General features: G+C 40.9%; 1 protein-coding gene across 1 annotated transcript in view; it reads right to left on the reverse strand.

The window, feature by feature from the left end:
* MPDZ (multiple PDZ domain crumbs cell polarity complex component) overlaps positions 1–17747 on the reverse strand; it is a 754223-nt gene that overhangs the window by 393169 nt on the left and 343307 nt on the right. Inside the window, exon 13 of the mRNA XM_053699987.1 lies at positions 11170–11252. Coding sequence (XP_053555962.1) covers positions 11170–11252 — 83 coding nt within the window. The remainder of the gene's footprint in view (positions 1–11169; positions 11253–17747) is intronic.

The following is a 17747-nucleotide window of genomic DNA, read 5'->3' on the forward strand; positions in this document are numbered from 1 at the left end:
CCACATGACGAGGCAGAGAAAGATAACTGCACAACTAAAAACGCGCGTTTCCTATTGCCTAGAAATACCGGAGCTAAAATTTCACAGACGCTTTCACTGAAACAGTCAGGAAAAAATAAAAACTGACTAATAAACTTAATTAGCACAGTCAACTCATAAGCCCAAGACACAACTAAGCTTTAATAAAATTATTATGCGGAGATAAAGAACTTCCCATATATAACGGAAGATTAACCCCTTAGTCTCCACATACACTATGTGCTCGCCCACTGCCAAAATAAATCCTGTATAAAGGATTAAAAATGCTCCAATATACTGCAAAGTAATAAGTTCTGCCTGGGGGTCCCTGGACCTCGACCCATACCTCGGGAGCTTGACATTCTGTCGAGATGCCATGAGATCCAATTCCAGCTGACCCCACTTGAAAATCAAGCTGAACACTTCCGGATGGAGTTCCCACTCCCCTGGATGAAAGGCCTGCCTGCTCAAGAAGTCCGCCTCCCAGTTGTCCACGCCTGGGATGTGGATCACCGACAGACAGCAAGAATGGGCCTCCGCCCACTGAATTATTTTGGTTACCTCTGTCATCGCTAAGGAACTTCTCGTTCCTCCCTGATTGATGTAAGCCACTAAAGTTATGTTGTCCGACTGGAACCTGATAAACTGGACCGAGGCTAACTGGGGCCAGGCCAGAAGAGCATTGAAGATCGCTCTCAGTTCCAGAATGTTTATGGGGAGAACAGACTCTGAGTGAGTCCAAACTCCCGGAGCCTTTAGACAGCCCCTGACTGCTCCCCATCCTAGAAGGCTGGCGTCTGTTGTCACAATCACCCAGGATGGTCTGCGAAAGCAGGTCCCCTTAGAAAGATGATCCAGCGACAACCATCAACGAAGAGAACCGAGCAAACAGGATGATGTCCATTGCTGCCGCTATCAGCCCGATTACCTCCATGCACTGAGCCACTGATGGCCGAGGAATGGACTGAAGAGCTAGACAAGTATCGAAAATCTTTGATTTCCTGACTTATGTCAGAAAAATCTTCATAGACATGGAATCTATTATTGTTCCTAAGAAAGAAACCCTTGTGCTTGACACTAGGAGCTCTTTCCCAAATTTACCTTCCAACCGTGAGATTGCAGGAAGGATAACAAAGTTTCCGTGTGTGATCTGGCTTGTTGAAGGAATGGTGCCTGGACCAGGATGTCATCCAGATAGGGCGCCACTGCAATGCTCCGTAAGCGAATCAGCGCCAATAGCGAACCCAGAACCTTTGAAAAAATTCTGGGAACTGTGGCAAGATCGAAGGGAAGATCCACAAATTGGAAGTGTTTGTCTAGAAAAGCAAACCTAAGAAACTTGTGATGATCCTTGTGAATGGGAACATGTAGGTACGCGTCCTTTAAAACCACAGTTGTCCTAAACTGACCCTCTTGGACCAAAGGGAGAATGGAATGAATAGTTTACATCTTGAAGGATGGTAACTCTGAGGAATTTGTTTAGACTCTTGAGATCTAAAATCGGTTTGAAGGATCCCTCTTTTTGGGAACCACGAACAGATTGGAATAAAATCCCAGACCCCATTCCTGATTTGGAACAGGAACTATCACTCCCATGTCGAAGAGGTCTCTTACACAGCGTAATAACGCCTCTCTTTTTGTCTGGTGGTCTACAGATAATCTTGAAAGCAGAAACCTGCCTCTGGGAGGAAAACTTTTGAACTCTATTTTGTATCCCTGGGATACTATGTCTATTACCCAGGGATCCGGAACATCTCGAGCCCAAGTCTGAGTGAAGAAGGAAAGTCTGCCCCCTAGAAGATCCAGTCCCGGATCTGGGGTATGCCCTTCATGCTGTCTTAGATTCAATAGCAGGCTTCTTGGATTGTTTTCCCTTATTCCAAGATTAATTGGGTCTCCATGCAGGCTTAGATTGTTCCTGCTTGGTAGCAGAGGAGGAAGAATTTCCCTTGAAATTTCAAAAGGAACGAAAATTACTCTGAAGTCCCTTTTGTTTGTTTCTCTTATCCTGCGGGAGAAGATGACCTTTACCTCCCGTAATATCAAAAATTATTTCCGTCAAGCCCGGTCCAAACAAGGTGTTCCCCTTGTAAGGGATCGCTAAAAGCTTAGACTTAGAGGATACATCCGCAGACCAAGGCTTTAACCATAAGGCTCTGCGAGCTAGAAAAGAGAAACCTGAAATCTTTGCTCCCAGCTTGATAACTTGCAGGGAAGCATCCGTAATAAAGGAATTAGCTAATTTAAGAGCATTTATCCTATCCTGGATCTTATCCAGGGGAGTTTCAGTCCTAATAGCATCAGATAACGCATCAAACCAATATGCTGCCGCATTGGTGATCGTAGCAATGCACACAGCAGGTTGCCACTGCAAACCTTGGTGAACATACATCTTTTTGAGCAACCCCTCTAGCTTTTTATCCATAGGATCTTTAAAAGCACAACTATCTTATCTTGGCCAGGGTGGAAACTGCTCCTTCCACCTTGGGGACTGTTTGCCAAGCCTCCTTGACAGAGTCGGCTATGGGAAACATATTTTTAAATATAGAAGATGGAGAAAAAGGGATACCCGTCTCTCTCACTCCTTAGTAATGATCTCAGAAGCTTGGTCTTGTACCGGAAAAACATCTATTGAGGTTGGAAGCTTAAAAACATAATTTATGCTTACCTGATAAATTCCTTTCTTCTGTTGTGCGATCAGTCCACGGGTCATCATTACTTCTGGGATATAACTCCTCCCCAACAGGAAATGCAAGAGGATTCACCCAGCAGAGCTGATATAGCTCCTCCCCTCTACGTCAGTCCCAGTCATTCGACCAAGAATCAACGAGAAAGGAGTAACCAAGGGTGAAGTGGTGACTGGAGTATAATTTAAAAAATATTTACCTGCCTTAAAAAACAGGGCGGGCCGTGGACTGATCGCACAACAGAAGAAAGGAATTTATCAGGTAAGCATAAATTATGTTTTCTTCTGTTATGTGCGATCAGTCCACGGGTCATCATTACTTCTGGGATACCAATACCAAAGCAAAAGTACACGGATGACGGGAGGGATAGGCAGGCTCATTATATAGAAGGAACCACTGCCTGAAGAACCTTTCTCCCAAAAATAGCCTCCGAAGAAGCAAAAGTGTCAAATTTGTAAAATTTGGAAAAAGTATGAAGCGAAGACCAAGTTGCAGCCTTGCAAATCTGTTCAACAGAGGCCTCATTCTTAAAGGCCCAAGTGGAAGCCACAGCTCTAGTGGAGTGAGCTGTAATTCTTTCAGGAGGCTGCTGTCCAGCAGTCTCATAGGCTAAACGTATTATGCTACGAAGCCAGAAAGAGAGAGAGGTAGCAGAAGCTTTTTGACCTCTCCTCTGTCCAGAATAAACGACAAACAAGGAAGAAGTTTGGCGAAAATTTTTAGTTGCCTGCAAGTAGAACTTGAGGGCACGAACTACATCCAGATTGTGTAGAAGACGCTCCTTCTTTGAAGAAGGATTTGGACACAAGGATGGAACAACAATCTCTTGATTGATATTCCTGTTAGTAACTACCTTAGGTAAGAACCCAGGTTTAGTACGCAGAACTACCTTGTCTGAGTGAAAGATCAGATAAGGAGAATCACAATGTAGGGCTGATAACTCAGAGACTCTTCGAGCCGAGGAAATAGCCATTAAAAATAGAACTTTCCACGATAACAATTTTATATCAATGGAATGAAGGGGTTCAAATGGAACACCTTGTAAAACGTTAAGAACTAAGTTTAAACTCCATGGCGGAGCAACGGCTTTAAACACAGGCTTGATCCTAGCTAAAGCTTGACAAAAAGCCTGGACGTCTGGATTTTCTGACAGACGCCTGTGCAACAAGATGGACAGAGCTGAAATCTGTCCCTTTAATGAACTAGCCGATAAACCCTTTTCTAGACCTTCTTGTAGAAAGGACAATATCCTAGGGATCCTAACCTTACTCCAGGAGTAACGTTTGGATTCGCACCAGTATAGGTATTTGCGCCATATTTTATGGTAAATCTTTCTGGTAACAGGCTTCCTAGCCTGGATCAGGGTATCAATAACCGACTCAGAAAAACCACGCTTTGATAAAATCAAGCGTTCAATTTCCAAGCAGTCAGTTTCAGAGAAGTTAGATTTTGATGTTTGAATGGACCCTGTATCAGAAGGTCCTGTCTCAGAGGTAGAGACCAAGGCGGACAGGATGACATGTCCACTAGATCTGCATACCAAGTCCTGCGTGGCCATGCAGGCGCTATTAGAATCACAGATGCTCTCTCTTGTTTGATTTTCGCAATCAATCGAGGAAGCAGCGGGAAGGGTGGAAACACATAAGCCATCCCGAAGTTCCAAGGTGCTGTCAAAGCATCTATCAGAACCGCTTCCGGATCCCTGGATCTGGACCCGTAGTGAGGAAGTTTGGCGTTCTGGCGAGACGCCATGAGATCTATCTCTGGTTTGCCCCAACGTCGAAGTATTTGGGCAAAAATCTCCGGATGAAGTTCCCACTCTCCCGGATGAAAAGTCTGGCGACTCAAGAAATCCGCCTCCCAGTTTTCCACTCCCGGGATGTGGATTGCTGACAGGTGGCAAGAGTGAGACTCTGCCCAGCGAATTATCTTTGATACTTCCATCATTGCTAGGGAGCTTCTTGTCCCTCCCTGATGGTTGATGTAAGCTACAGTCGTGATATTGTCCGACTGAAACCTGATGAACCCCTGAGTTGTTAATTGGGGCCAAGCTAGAAGGGCATTGAGAACTGCCCTCAATTCCAGAATGTTTATTGGAAGGAGACTCTCCTCCTGATTCCATAATCCCTGAGTCTTCAGAGAATTCCAGACAGCGCCCCAACCTAGTAGGCTGGCGTCTGTTGTTACGATTGTCCAGTCTGGCCTGCTGAATGGCATCCCCCTGGACAGGTGTGGCCGATAAAGCCACCATAGAAGAGAATTTCTGGTCTCTTGATTCAGATTCAGGGTAGGGGACAAATCTGAGTAATCCCCATTCCACTGACTTAGCATGCACAATTGCAGCGGTCTGAGGTGTAGGCGTGCAAAAGGTACTATGTCCATTGCCGCTACCATTAAGCCGATCACCTCCATGCATTGAGCCACTGACGGGTGTTGAATGGAATGAAGGACACGGCATGCATCCTGAAGCCTTGTTAACCTGTCTTCTGTCAGGTAAATCTTCATTTCTACAGAATCTATAAGAGTCCCCAAGAATGGAACTCTTGTGAGAGGAAAAAGAGAACTTTTCTTTTCGTTCACTTTCCATCCATGCGACCTTAGAAATGCCAGAACTAACTCTGTATGAGACTTGGCAGTTTGAAAGCTTGAAGCTTGTATTAGAATGTCGTCTAGGTACGGAGCTACCGAAATCCCTCGCGGTCTTAGTACCGCCAGAAGGGCGCCCAGAACCTTTGTGAAGATTCTTGGGGCCGTAGCCAATCCGAATGGAAGAGCTACAAACTGGTAGTGCCTGTCTAGGAAGGCAAACCGTAGATACCGTTGATGATCTTTGTGAATCGGTATGTGAAGGTAAGCATCTTTTAAATCCACTGTGGTCATGTACTGACCCTTTTGGATCATAGGTAAGATTGTCCGAATAGTTTCCATTTTGAACGATGGAACTCTTAGGAATTTGTTTAGAATCTTTAAATCTAAGATTGGCCTGAAAGTTCCCTCTTTTTTGGGAACCACAAACAGGTTTGAGTAGAAACCTTGTCCTTGTTCCGACCGCGGAACTGGATGGATCACTCCCAATAATAACAGATCTTGTACACAGCGTAGAAACGCTTCTTTCTTTATCTGGTTTGTTGACAACCTTGACAGATGAAATCTCCCTTTTGGGGGAGATAATTTGAAGTCTAGAAGGTATCCCTGAGATATGATCTCCAGCGCCCAGGGATCCTGAACATCTCTTGCCCAGGCCTGAGCGAAGAGAGAAAGTCTGCCCCCCACTAGATCCGGTCCCGGATCGGGGGCTCTCGGTTCATGCTGTCTTTGGGGCAGCAGCAGGTTTCCTGGTCTGTTTGCCCTTATTCCAGGACTGGTTAGGTTTCCAGCCTTGTCTGTAACGAGCAACAGCTCCTTCCTGTTTTGGTGCAGTGGAGGTTGACGCTGCTCCAGGTTTGAAATTCCGAAAGGAACGAAAATTAGACTGTCTAGCCTTAGCTTTGGCTTTGTCTTGAGGTAGGGCGTGGCCCTTACCTCCTGTAATGTCAGCGATAATTTCTTTCAACCCGGGCCCAAATAAAGACTGCCCCTTGAAAGGTATATTAAGTAATTTAGACTTAGAAGTAACATCAGCTGACCAGGATTTTAGCCACAGTGCTCTACGTGCCTGTATGGCGAATCCAGAGTTCTTAGCCGTAAGTTTAGTTAAATGTACTACGGCCTCCGAAATGAATGAATTGGCTAGTTTAAGGACTCTAAGCCTGTCCATAATGTCGTCTAGCGTAGACGAACTAAGGTTCTCTTCCAGAGACTCAATCCAAAATGCTGCCGCAGCCGTAATCGGCGCGATACATGCAAGGGGTTGCAATATAAAACCTTGTTGAACAAACATTTTCTTAAGGTAACCCTCTAATTTTTTATCCATTGGATCTGAAAAAGCACAGCTATCCTCCACCGGGATAGTGGTACGCTTAGCTAAAGTAGAAACTGCTCCCTCCACCTTAGGGACCGTTTGCCATAAGTCCCGAGTAGTGGCGTCTATTGGAAACATCTTTCTAAATATTGGAGGGGGTGAGAACGGCACACCGGGTCTATCCCACTCCTTAGTAACAATTTCAGTTAATCTCTTAGGTATAGGAAAAACGTCAGTACTCGCCGGTACCGCAAAGTATTTATCCAACCTACACATTTTCTCTGGTATTGCAACGGTGTTACAATCATTGAGAGCTGCTAAGACCTCCCCTAGTAATGCACGGAGGTTCTCCAATTTAAATTTAAAATTTGAAATATCTGAATCCAATCTGTTTGGATCAGAACCGTCACCCACAGAATGAAGCTCTCCGTCCTCATGCTCTGCAAGCTGTGACGCAGTATCAGACATGGCCCTAGTATTGTCAGCGCACTCTGTTCTCACCCCAGAGTGATCACGCTTGCCTCTTAGTTCTGGTAATTTAGACAAAACTTCAGTCATAACAGTAGCCATATCATGTAATGTTATCTGTAATGGCCGCCCAGATGTATTAGGCGCCATAATATCACTCACCTCCCGGGCGGGAGATGCAGGTACTGCCGCGTGAGGCGAGTTAGTCGGCATAACTCTTCCCTCGCAGTTTGGTGAAATTTGTTCACATTGTACAAATTGACTTTTATTTAAAGTAGCATCAATACAGTTAGTACATAAATTTCTATTGGGCTCCACCTTGGCATTGGAACAAATGACACAGATATTCTCTGAGTCAGACATGTTTAACACACTAGCAATAACTTGCAACCTGGTTATAATCTTTTTTAGCAAAAACGTACTGTGCCTCAAAGAGGTACTTTAACGATTAAATGACAGTTGAGATAATGAACTGAAACAGTTATAGCATCAAGTTTAAAATAACACAACTTTTAGCAAAGGTTTGTTCCCATTAGTAAATAACTAAATTTGACATAAAAAATTATAGAGTAACGTTTTTATTCACAGTCAATAAAAATTCTCACAGCTCTGCTGAGAGAATGTACCTCCCTTCAAAGAAGTTTGAAGACCCCTGAGATCTGTCAGTGAACCGGATCATGCAGGAAATATAATAGTAGCTGACTGGAATTTTTTGATGCGTAGCAAAAGAGCGCCAAAACGGCCCCTCCCTCTCACACACAGCAGTGAGGAGAAACGAAACTGTCACAATTTAAAGCAGACAACTGCCAAGTGGAAAATAATGCCCAAACATTTATTTACTCAGTACCTCAGCAATGTAAACGATTCTACATTCCAGCAAAAACGTTTAACATGACAATATTTATTAAAAGGATTAGTGACCTTTAACAGAGTAGTTCCGGTGAAAAACCATTCCCAGAATACTGAAGTGTATACATACATGTCATTATAACGGTATAGCAGGATTTTTTCATCAATTCCATTCAGAAAATAAAAACTGCTACATACCTCAATGCAGATTCATCTGCCCGCTGTCCCCTGATCTGAAGTCTTTACCTCCCTCAGATGGCCGAGAACAGCAATATGATCTTAACTACTCCGGTTAAAATCATAGTAATAAACTCTGGTAGATTCTTCTTCAAACTCTGCCAGAGAAGTAATAACACGCTCCGGTGCTATTGTAAAATAACAAACTTTTGATTGAAGTCATAAAAACTAAGTATAATCACCATAGTCCTCTCACACATCCTATCTAGTCGTTGGGTGCAAGAGAATGACTGGGACTGACGTAGAGGGGAGGAGCTATATCAGCTCTGCTGGGTGAATCCTCTTGCATTTCCTGTTGGGGAGGAGTTATATCCCAGAAGTAATGATGACCCGTGGACTGATCGCACATAACAGAAGAAATATTTGTTAAGCTTACTGGATTTTTTCTGATTAATAACGACTGTGGAGTCGTTGTCGTCCAAAGTAGCCCAAAACCTCCTTAAGTAGTAGATGGAGGTGCTCTAGCTTAAACCTGAAAGAAACTACTGTCAGAATCTGAAATTTCACCCTCAGATGCTACTGCGGTATCCTCCTCCTCAGGCTTCTGAGAGGGAGCATCCGCAATAGCAAGAACTCCGTCAGAAACTTCTCTGATTTTCCTCTTACGCTTTCCTTGCAATATTGGAAAAGCAGACAACGCATCTGAAACTGCAGAAGACATGAGAGAAGCGATGTCTTGTAAAGTAACCCCTGTAGGAGTTATAGAGGAGGCGCAGGGCACTGCTTGTGAGGGCGGTAAACCTTGGGACGCTTGAGGAGAAAGCTGCGGCATAGATTGATCATTGGCATTAGACTCCTGAAAGCATCCTCTTTAGTAAATGATGGTTCAGCAAAAAGTATTTCCCTGTAGCTTGAAGTCCTCTCAATACACGAGGAACAAAAAGGGATTGGTGGCTCCATATTGGCATCAAAGCATAAAGAACAAGTGACAGCTTGCAGACTGGTCCATCTTAACTTCACAATAGGTCACAAAATTTGGTAATTTTTTGGAACAAATTTAAACTGACAAAAAACGATTCCTCACTGCATAGACAGGAGCTGTAAAACCGGAACTCTGCAGGCTAAATCACGCATCTAATACTCTGAAGGATTATGACAGCTTCGGCTTTTCCCTCTACCAGAGATGTGCAGCAGAAAATTAAACAAGCGCTACTTCTATACTAAGTGCGCAGTTACCACAAACAGGAAAAGGAACCAGCAAAAAGGCTGCAATGCTTCCCCCTAGAACCGTCCACCGTGGGCGTGCTAAATTCAGCCATCTCCCTGTCGTGAGAACCACCAACAGGCAATATGTTCAGCCCTAGTGCCTGCACCATTACTGCCAAATAAAGTGCCCATATTTCCATGAGACCTTTATTACCCCATATGAGTCAAGTGCCTCTGTTTCTGATAACAGTCCCCTCAGCACTTACCTCCTCATCTGCCCAACAGTAAAGGCAGCTCCCAGGTTTAAGAGGTCCTCTCCCTCCTATGGACCAGTGACAATGGAAAAGTCTGAGTAAGATCCCTCAGTTTTTTAGAAGTAGGGCAGCATCAGTATGGGAGGCGCAGTGAGAATTATGTCCCACAAGTTCCCATCGCTCTAAAGCCACAACTGCTCTACTGAAGAGACGGATATGGACTACGGCTACACCCTAGAACAAAGCAGCACAATCTTGTACTACTTTAAAATAATAGATTCTTGATTGAAGAATCTTTTTCTAACACCTAATTTACCAACTCCTTGCACTTAACGTAGGCAAAGAGAATGACTGGGTTGGGAGGGAAGGGAGGTGATATTTAACAGCTTTGCTGTGGTGCTCTTTGCCGCCTCTGCAGGGCAGGAGCGGTTTTCCCATTAGTAATTAAGATGATCAGTGGACTCATTGTGTCATTAAAAAGAAATTGCATACGCTATCTGAACCACAAATAAACAATTTGGGTTCAGTGTCCCTTTAAGAGAACTGTGCATAAATGAATGCCTGCAAAACTCAATGAACTGCAGCAACGTTGTAAAGAAGAGTGGGCCAGAATTCCTCAACAACAATGTGAGAGATTGATAAAGTCATACAAAAAATGATTACTTCAAGTTATTGCTGTTAAAGGTGGATCTACAAGCTCTAGAATCATAAGGTGTACTTAGTTTTCACACATGGCTTCTCTATTTTGGCTTTATCTTTGTTAAATAAATCATGACACAGTGTAATATGTCATGTTTTGTTGTTCATCTGAGGTTGTATTTACCCAATTTTAAGACCTGCTAAGGACCACATGATAGTTATTAAATCCAGATACGTAAAACCATACAATTCAAAGTGGGTAAACTTTAATTTTTCACATGACTTTATGAAGCAAATCTAGATACTTGTAGTGTGACCAAGGTTCCATAATGGCAGCACTCACAATTAGAGGGAGGTGAATAATGTATTTAGTGTTTAGGGTCCCTTTTATGGTCATAGTAAAGAATTTGGCAGCACTTTACAAATAAATGATATTAAATATTTTTTAACTTTCATATGAAAGAACAGCAATTAAATAGGTTCATATGAAAAAGAAGCCTATGTAGGTTAAGATCTTCCTAAGTAGCTACACGAAACAAGGAAGTGAACTCCCCTCTCAAACCTTAATGCATAAAAGGTAAACATCCCATGCCACTAGCAAAACTCACAGCTCTTGCTGCTCACCTAGCAATCCGAGATAGCAGGGTTTAGTTCCAGTAAATCATGCAGTTAACCCCAAACAAGTGTGAGTGCCAAGTCCAATAGGAAAAATCACAAATAAATATCAAACACAATACACATAGAATAATAGCTGTTACTCACACAGATGTATACAGCTAGGCTAAAAGCATAACACTGTAAAACTATTATGAAAACAAATATATATTTGATATCACAAGTATATTAAAAAGCTAAAACATTCATAGTATATAGATTAAAATCTGTTTATCATGGTATACTTATCTAGAACCATTTTATAATTATCTAGAATGACTGCAGCAAAAAACTATGTAATAAATAGATGACATACCACAATTTCATAATCAACACCCATAATTCTTTGCCATTTGATCTTACACTCCTCTTCACTTATGTTTTGGGGACATTCTTGTTCTAAAAAAGATAATGAGCAGTCAGGTTTATAAATATCATTTGTATTCTTTAAAATAAAATTTTATTTGATCATCCAATTTTCTCTTGAGTTAATTTACCTTCCTAAATTTAATATAGTTTATTTTTGAGGGATGAATAAAGTGTCCTAAACATAATAACAATGCAACAAACACAGTAAATATGTATTCAACAACCAACTCATATTTAACTCTTAAAGGGACATGAAACACAACATTTTTATTTCATGATTTAGAAAGAGGATGCCATTTTAAACATGCTAAAAAGCAAAAAAAAAATAATAAAGTCCAAAATGAGAAATAAGAATAAAAAACAGATCTTTTTTACTTGATCGTGGTGATATGGGGTTGCTGCTCCTTATATGCCTAGCGGTGTCTATTCCCAGGCTTCAGTTAGATATATGAGAAAAGGAAGTTCTCTAGAGAGAAACAAAACAGAGCGCATCCACGATCTAAGTGTAGTTTAAAAAGTCACACTTTATTATAAATATAAAATAACAAATGCACACTCACAAAGGTGCCCTCAAATATATGAGGTATGTCTGTTCATTTAGAATGTTTACACCGTCCCACTCCAGCAATACTGCGTTCTCCCTTTAATGTCCCACTGTATATTCAATACCAAATTGTTAAATAGTTGTAACTCAAACAGGGGATAGTATTATCAAAATAGGTTGTGGCGGGATAAACCAGTGTAATAATGTACAAGGAGATCGTGTGATTCTGCTGTTTTATTAACAAAAGAAGGACAGAGAAAGTGAAGCATATTGGGCACACTTATAAGGGTCAAAACCAATACTATATTGCAGTGTGGTGTGTCGTGTATTGATTAAAACTTAACTTTTATATTTAATTTGAATAAAAAATTGTGGAGGTTCCCACCATTGAGTGTTTTAAAATTCTATTAAAATTGTGTCCGAGTAATACTCGGTAAGCAAAGGCTCCTCTCAGGTTTGATACAGTGATCAGTCTGTATCACACTGTCCTGTTGGGTTAGTTCAACAGATTCAATGCTAATAACCTTAACTGAATATTATTCACACAGGATATTTAGTACCATAACCATTGGTTATATTATTGGATGATAACAAGTGCTAATTGATCATTCAAATATTACTCCATTCCCATATGTAAGGAGTGTGATGACGGTGTCAGTTTATTCAACCACTACTTGGATATATGTGGGAGTGTGTTATTACCACAGCATGATTATTTACGTTTTTTATAAAAAGCGTTATTATTTCAGTACAATTTTATTGATCGGTATCTGTGACCTTGAAGTTGTGACACAGTTCACTGATTTCTATTTGTATAGAGAACGACTCTTAAGGGATACGTGTGTATCAAATTTGCTTTCCCATAAAAAATTATTCAGAGAAAAAATATATATCGCTTGTGGAAGTGTGATTGTTTTTATTCCCCGTGTTTTTTGGGACACTGTTAGCACTTCTATTTCTAATTAAGTTCAAATAGATGTTTGAACTGATATCGTATGATTCTAAGGTTATACAGAGTCAGGTGGCACTATACAGGCTTGTAAATAGCGATAGCCTGAATTGTGTGCAATTGTATTATGAGGCTAAATAGCCAAAACCATTTAAATTCAAGCTATAAATATCGCTCCGATGAAAAAGCGCTGTAGTTATACTAGACCATGAAATATAACCCAGAATCAATTGGTACTAAGATTGTCTCCTAGCGATAGCCTAAAGTTTGAGCAATATGCTCCGATACCAGTAAGGCTAACTTGAACCTAAATCGTTATTATTTACAGGCTAGTACTCGCTATGGTAGATGACCAGTGATTTAAATTAAAGTTTTTAAAGTTAAAGCTAAGGTGCCTAAAAGAGCCCAACGGGTTTAGTATTAATAAATAATTTTTTATGGGAAAGCAAATTTGATACACACGTATCCCTTAAGAGTCGTTCTCTATACAAATAGAAATCAGTGAACTGTGTCACAACTTCAAGGTCACAGATACCGATCAATAAAAAGACCATCATATCTAATGTTATATGCACATATTGAAAGAAGCTACCTAATGTTATCAATTGTTAACAAACACTAATGTGAAACGTTTTCAAAGTTTATTGTATTAACATATGGTATCATTATCATTTTTAAGTAATGTATTGTAATATATATATATGTTTTAAAGTGTGTTTTAAGTAATCCATGTAATAGGGTACAGGATTGTTAAGATCTACAATACATTTTGTTCTAAGGACTGTTGTCAAAATATTTACTGATGTAAAACGTAGCCATAGACTATTATATGTCTGATTCCTTGCACACACTGAGATACAGTCATATTGGTATAGCGTAATAGATACAGATCGCACTGAATTTGTCACGCTACGGAGCTAAAGGAGTGAGACACTCCCCTCCGCTACACGCCCCCAGGCTTAACCAATAGAGGAAAAGGGGTGTGTATAGCCAAACCATACAAGAGGGCGGATTATGGATAGGATGGGCATAGCCTCTGACGAAGTGGGAGGAGACCGCGAAATGCGTAAGGCCACGCCCATAATCCTAGGAGAAGTGAGTGTGAAAGACGCTGTGTTCTGAACAAAAGCCGGCAAATATTGCTCAGACAAAACAGCAGAATCACACGATCTCCTTGTACATTATTACACTGGTTTATCCCGCCACAGCCTATTTTGATAATACTATCCCCTGTTTGAGTTACAACTATTCAACAATTTGGTATTGAATATACAGTGGGACACTAAAGGGAGAACGCAGCATTGCTGGAGTGGGACGGTGTAAACATTCTAAATGAACAGACATACCTCATATGTTTGAGGGCACCTTTGTGAGTGTGCATTTGTTATTTTATATTTATAATAAAGTGTGAATTTTTTAAACTACACTTAGATCGTGGATGCGCTCTGTTTTGTTTCTCTCTAGAGAACTTCCTTTTCCCATTTTAAACATCTTTCCGAAATTTACTTCTATTATCTAATTTGTTTCATTCTCTTGATATTCTTTGTTGAAAAGCATATTTAAATAGGCTCAGTAAAGCTGCTGATTGGTGGCTGCACATAGATGCCTCGTGTGATTGGCTCACGCATGTGCATTACTATTTCTTCAACAAAGGATACCTAAAGAATGAAGCAAATCAGATAATAGAAGTAAATCAGAATGTTGTTTACATTTATCATCTCTATCTGAATCATGAATGAAAAAGTTGGGGTTTCATGTCCCTTTAAGCAAGTTTCTAGAAACTGTGATTTACATATGATATCCAGAGGGTCCCATTATCTGAAGAATAGACTCTGCTCCATATAGCATTTAGAGATCTTATGGTTGTTTATATTTAATGGGACATGAAACTCAAAATTAAAATTTAATGATTAAGACAGAGATTAAAATTAAACAAATAGATAAAAAAACAACATTCTATTACCAAATAAACCTTTTTTTGTCTTGGTATCTTTGTTAAAACTTAGCATTTATGTTCCGTTAATTTGCGCTGAGAAAGAGTCTTAAAGTCTTAAAAAAGTAGGAATAACTTAAAGGGACAGTGTACTTGATTTCTTTATAGTTTAATAAGATCGATCATGCCTTTGCTACCCATTCCCAAGCATTGTATAAACAATGTTGTTATACTTTATAACCTCTAAATATCTGCCTGTTTCTAAACCCCATGCAGGCCGCCTTTTATCTCACTGCTTTTTATTAGCTTTTTACAGCCACACAGTGCTAGTTTATGTGTGTCATATAGATAAATTTGTGCTAACTACTGTGGAGAATGATAATAGTTATTCAGGAACCAGCACTGACTGGCTAAAATGCAAGTTTGTGAAAAGCACTGAGATAAGGGGCAATATGCAGGGCCTTAGATACAAGGTAATAGAAGTAAAAAGAAAATTAATATAACAGTGTTGGATATGCAAAACAGGAATAGGTAATAAGACTGTACCTTTAATGTGAAGTCGGGTTAGCGCACTTGAGAAAATGCAATCAGGTTTGCTTGCGAGTAGGGTGTTTTTTTTCTCCACTTTTCACACTCAATTGACTTCTAAGCGGGAACACGTTAATGCAATCGCGATATCTGAAGTTTGGCTTTTTGCATGCGTCAGGTTAGCGCACAAGAGAAAACGTTTTACTTTCAACTTGTAATATGAATGCTATCCGATGCACGCAAAAAATGTACTTCTAGCGGAGTTAACGCGTGAGTGGGAGCAATAAATAGCACTCGACACATAATATAGCCCTCTGTTGGTTAAAAAACATAGGGCCAGATTACAGGTGGAGAGCAATCAATAGAACAGGGTGTCAAGGTCGTACACGAACTTACCCCTCTCTTCCGTATCACGGCCTCAGGCAACCGACTCCACTATACCGCACGTCCCACTGCACCGAGAGCTGCGTGTGAGACATCCGTCTGAGCTACTAGGAACTTCACAGGCAGCAAGACACAACACGCTATAGCGTGTTACACAATCCAGACTTCATTCTGAATGCTCCTTAGGCGCGCAGATGCGCGTGCACACACACTACCTCTTAAAGGGATGGAAACTCAAACCACGCCTGTTACATGAAGGAAGGAGGTGTCTCTCTCTCCCTATAAAAGACGTCTGATAAGTCTGTTCAGTGTTCAGATATACTGTGTACCTAGTGATACAAACTTTGCTCTTATCCTGTTATCCTGATATTGACCTTTTTGCCAGTTTAATCAATTACGAACCTTTGCTGGCTGAATTGTCCAGTGGCCTGTTTGACCACGTCTCTGTCTCATCCTTGTCCGTATTTCGAAAATCGATCCTATTCAGCCTCTGCTTCTGCATCATGGGCTTATACCACCAAACCCTTACACAAGGAGTGGTATCTTTTGCGAGACCTCACACATAGAATAATGCACATTCTGCTTTTACAAGTGGATTGTTAACTATTTTAACCAAAGCATCTTAATGCAGTCAGATCTTTTTAGCACTTCCTATACCTTTAATGGATAGTGCAGAGAGTGCTATAAGCATGCTCATTGTGAGTTATGTCATGCGCTTGAGCACAATCCAAAATACAGTTGTAAAATTTAGAACTTACCTGAAGTAATCCATTATTAATAGTATAGAACTGAACTACACAAAGAACTCCACAACGTATGAACCAATGGCCTAACGCGTGACTGATATCTGACATGAATTTTGCTGTGCGCCCCCATAGTCTATTATGTGAGGCATTTAGGGCACCCTTACAATGCTACATGTAAAGGTTAGCATACCTTAGACCAATGATGGCGAACTTTGGCACCCCAGATATTTTGAAACTGCAGTTCTCATGATGCTTAGGCCCACTGCAGTCTAGTTGAGCATCATAAGAAATGTAGTTCTGAAACATCCGAGGTGCCAAGGTTAGCCATCACTATTGAAGACTATAGCTAGAGTGATAAAAATGGAGATAGAAAAAAAAAGGAAATTTATGCTTACCTGATAAATGTATTTCTTTTACGATATGACGAGTCCACGGATTTCATCCTTACTTATGGGATATCGCCTCCTGGTCAGCAGGAGGAGGCAAAGAGCTCCACAGCAGAGCTGCATAAATAGCTCCTCCCTTCCCCCCCAACCCAGTCATTCGACCGAAGTTAGGAAGAGAAAGAAAAAGCCAAGGAGCAGAGGTGACTGAAGTTTAACAAAAATAAAGACCTGTCTTAAAAAATAACAGGGTGGGCCGTGGACTCGTCATATCGTAAAATAAATAAATTTATCAGATAAGCATAAATTTCCTTTTCTTTTACAAGATATGACGAGTCCACGGATTTCATCCTTACTTATGGGATACAATACCAAAGCTATAGGACACGGATGAAAGGGAGGGAGAAGACAGGAACCTAAACGGAAGGCACCACTGCTTGAAGAACCTTTCTCCCAAAAGCAGCCTCAGACGAGGCAAAAGTATAAAATTTGTAGAATTTGGAAAAGTGTGATGAGATGACCAAGTTGCAGCCTTGCAAATCTGTTCAACAGAAGCATCATTTTTAAATGCCCATGAGGAAGCCACAGCTCTAGTAGAATGGGCCGTAATTCGTTCTGGAGGCTGCCGTCCAGCAGTCTCATATGCAACACGGATGATACTCCTCAGCCAAAGAGAAAGAGAGGTAGCCATAGTTTTCTGACCCCTACGTTTCCCAGTGAGAACGACAAATAATGAAGATGTTTGACGAAAACCCTTAGTCGCCTGCAAGTAGAACTTCAAGGCACAGACTACATCCAAATTATGTAACAGACGTTCCTTCTTAGAAGAAGGGCTAGAACACAAGGAAGGAACAACAATTTCCTGATTAATATTTTTGTTAGAAACAACCTTAGGAAGAAAACCAGGTTTGGTACGTAACACCACCTTATCAGCATGGAAAATAAGATAAGGAGAATCACATTGCAGTGCCGAAAGCTCAGAAACTCTGCGAGCAGAAGAAATAGCAACCAAAAATAAAACTTTCCAAGATAATAACTTAATATCTATGGAATGCATA

Source organism: Bombina bombina, chromosome 2, assembly GCF_027579735.1.
Source record: "Bombina bombina isolate aBomBom1 chromosome 2, aBomBom1.pri, whole genome shotgun sequence".
Classification (NCBI taxonomy): domain Eukaryota; kingdom Metazoa; phylum Chordata; class Amphibia; order Anura; family Bombinatoridae; genus Bombina; species Bombina bombina.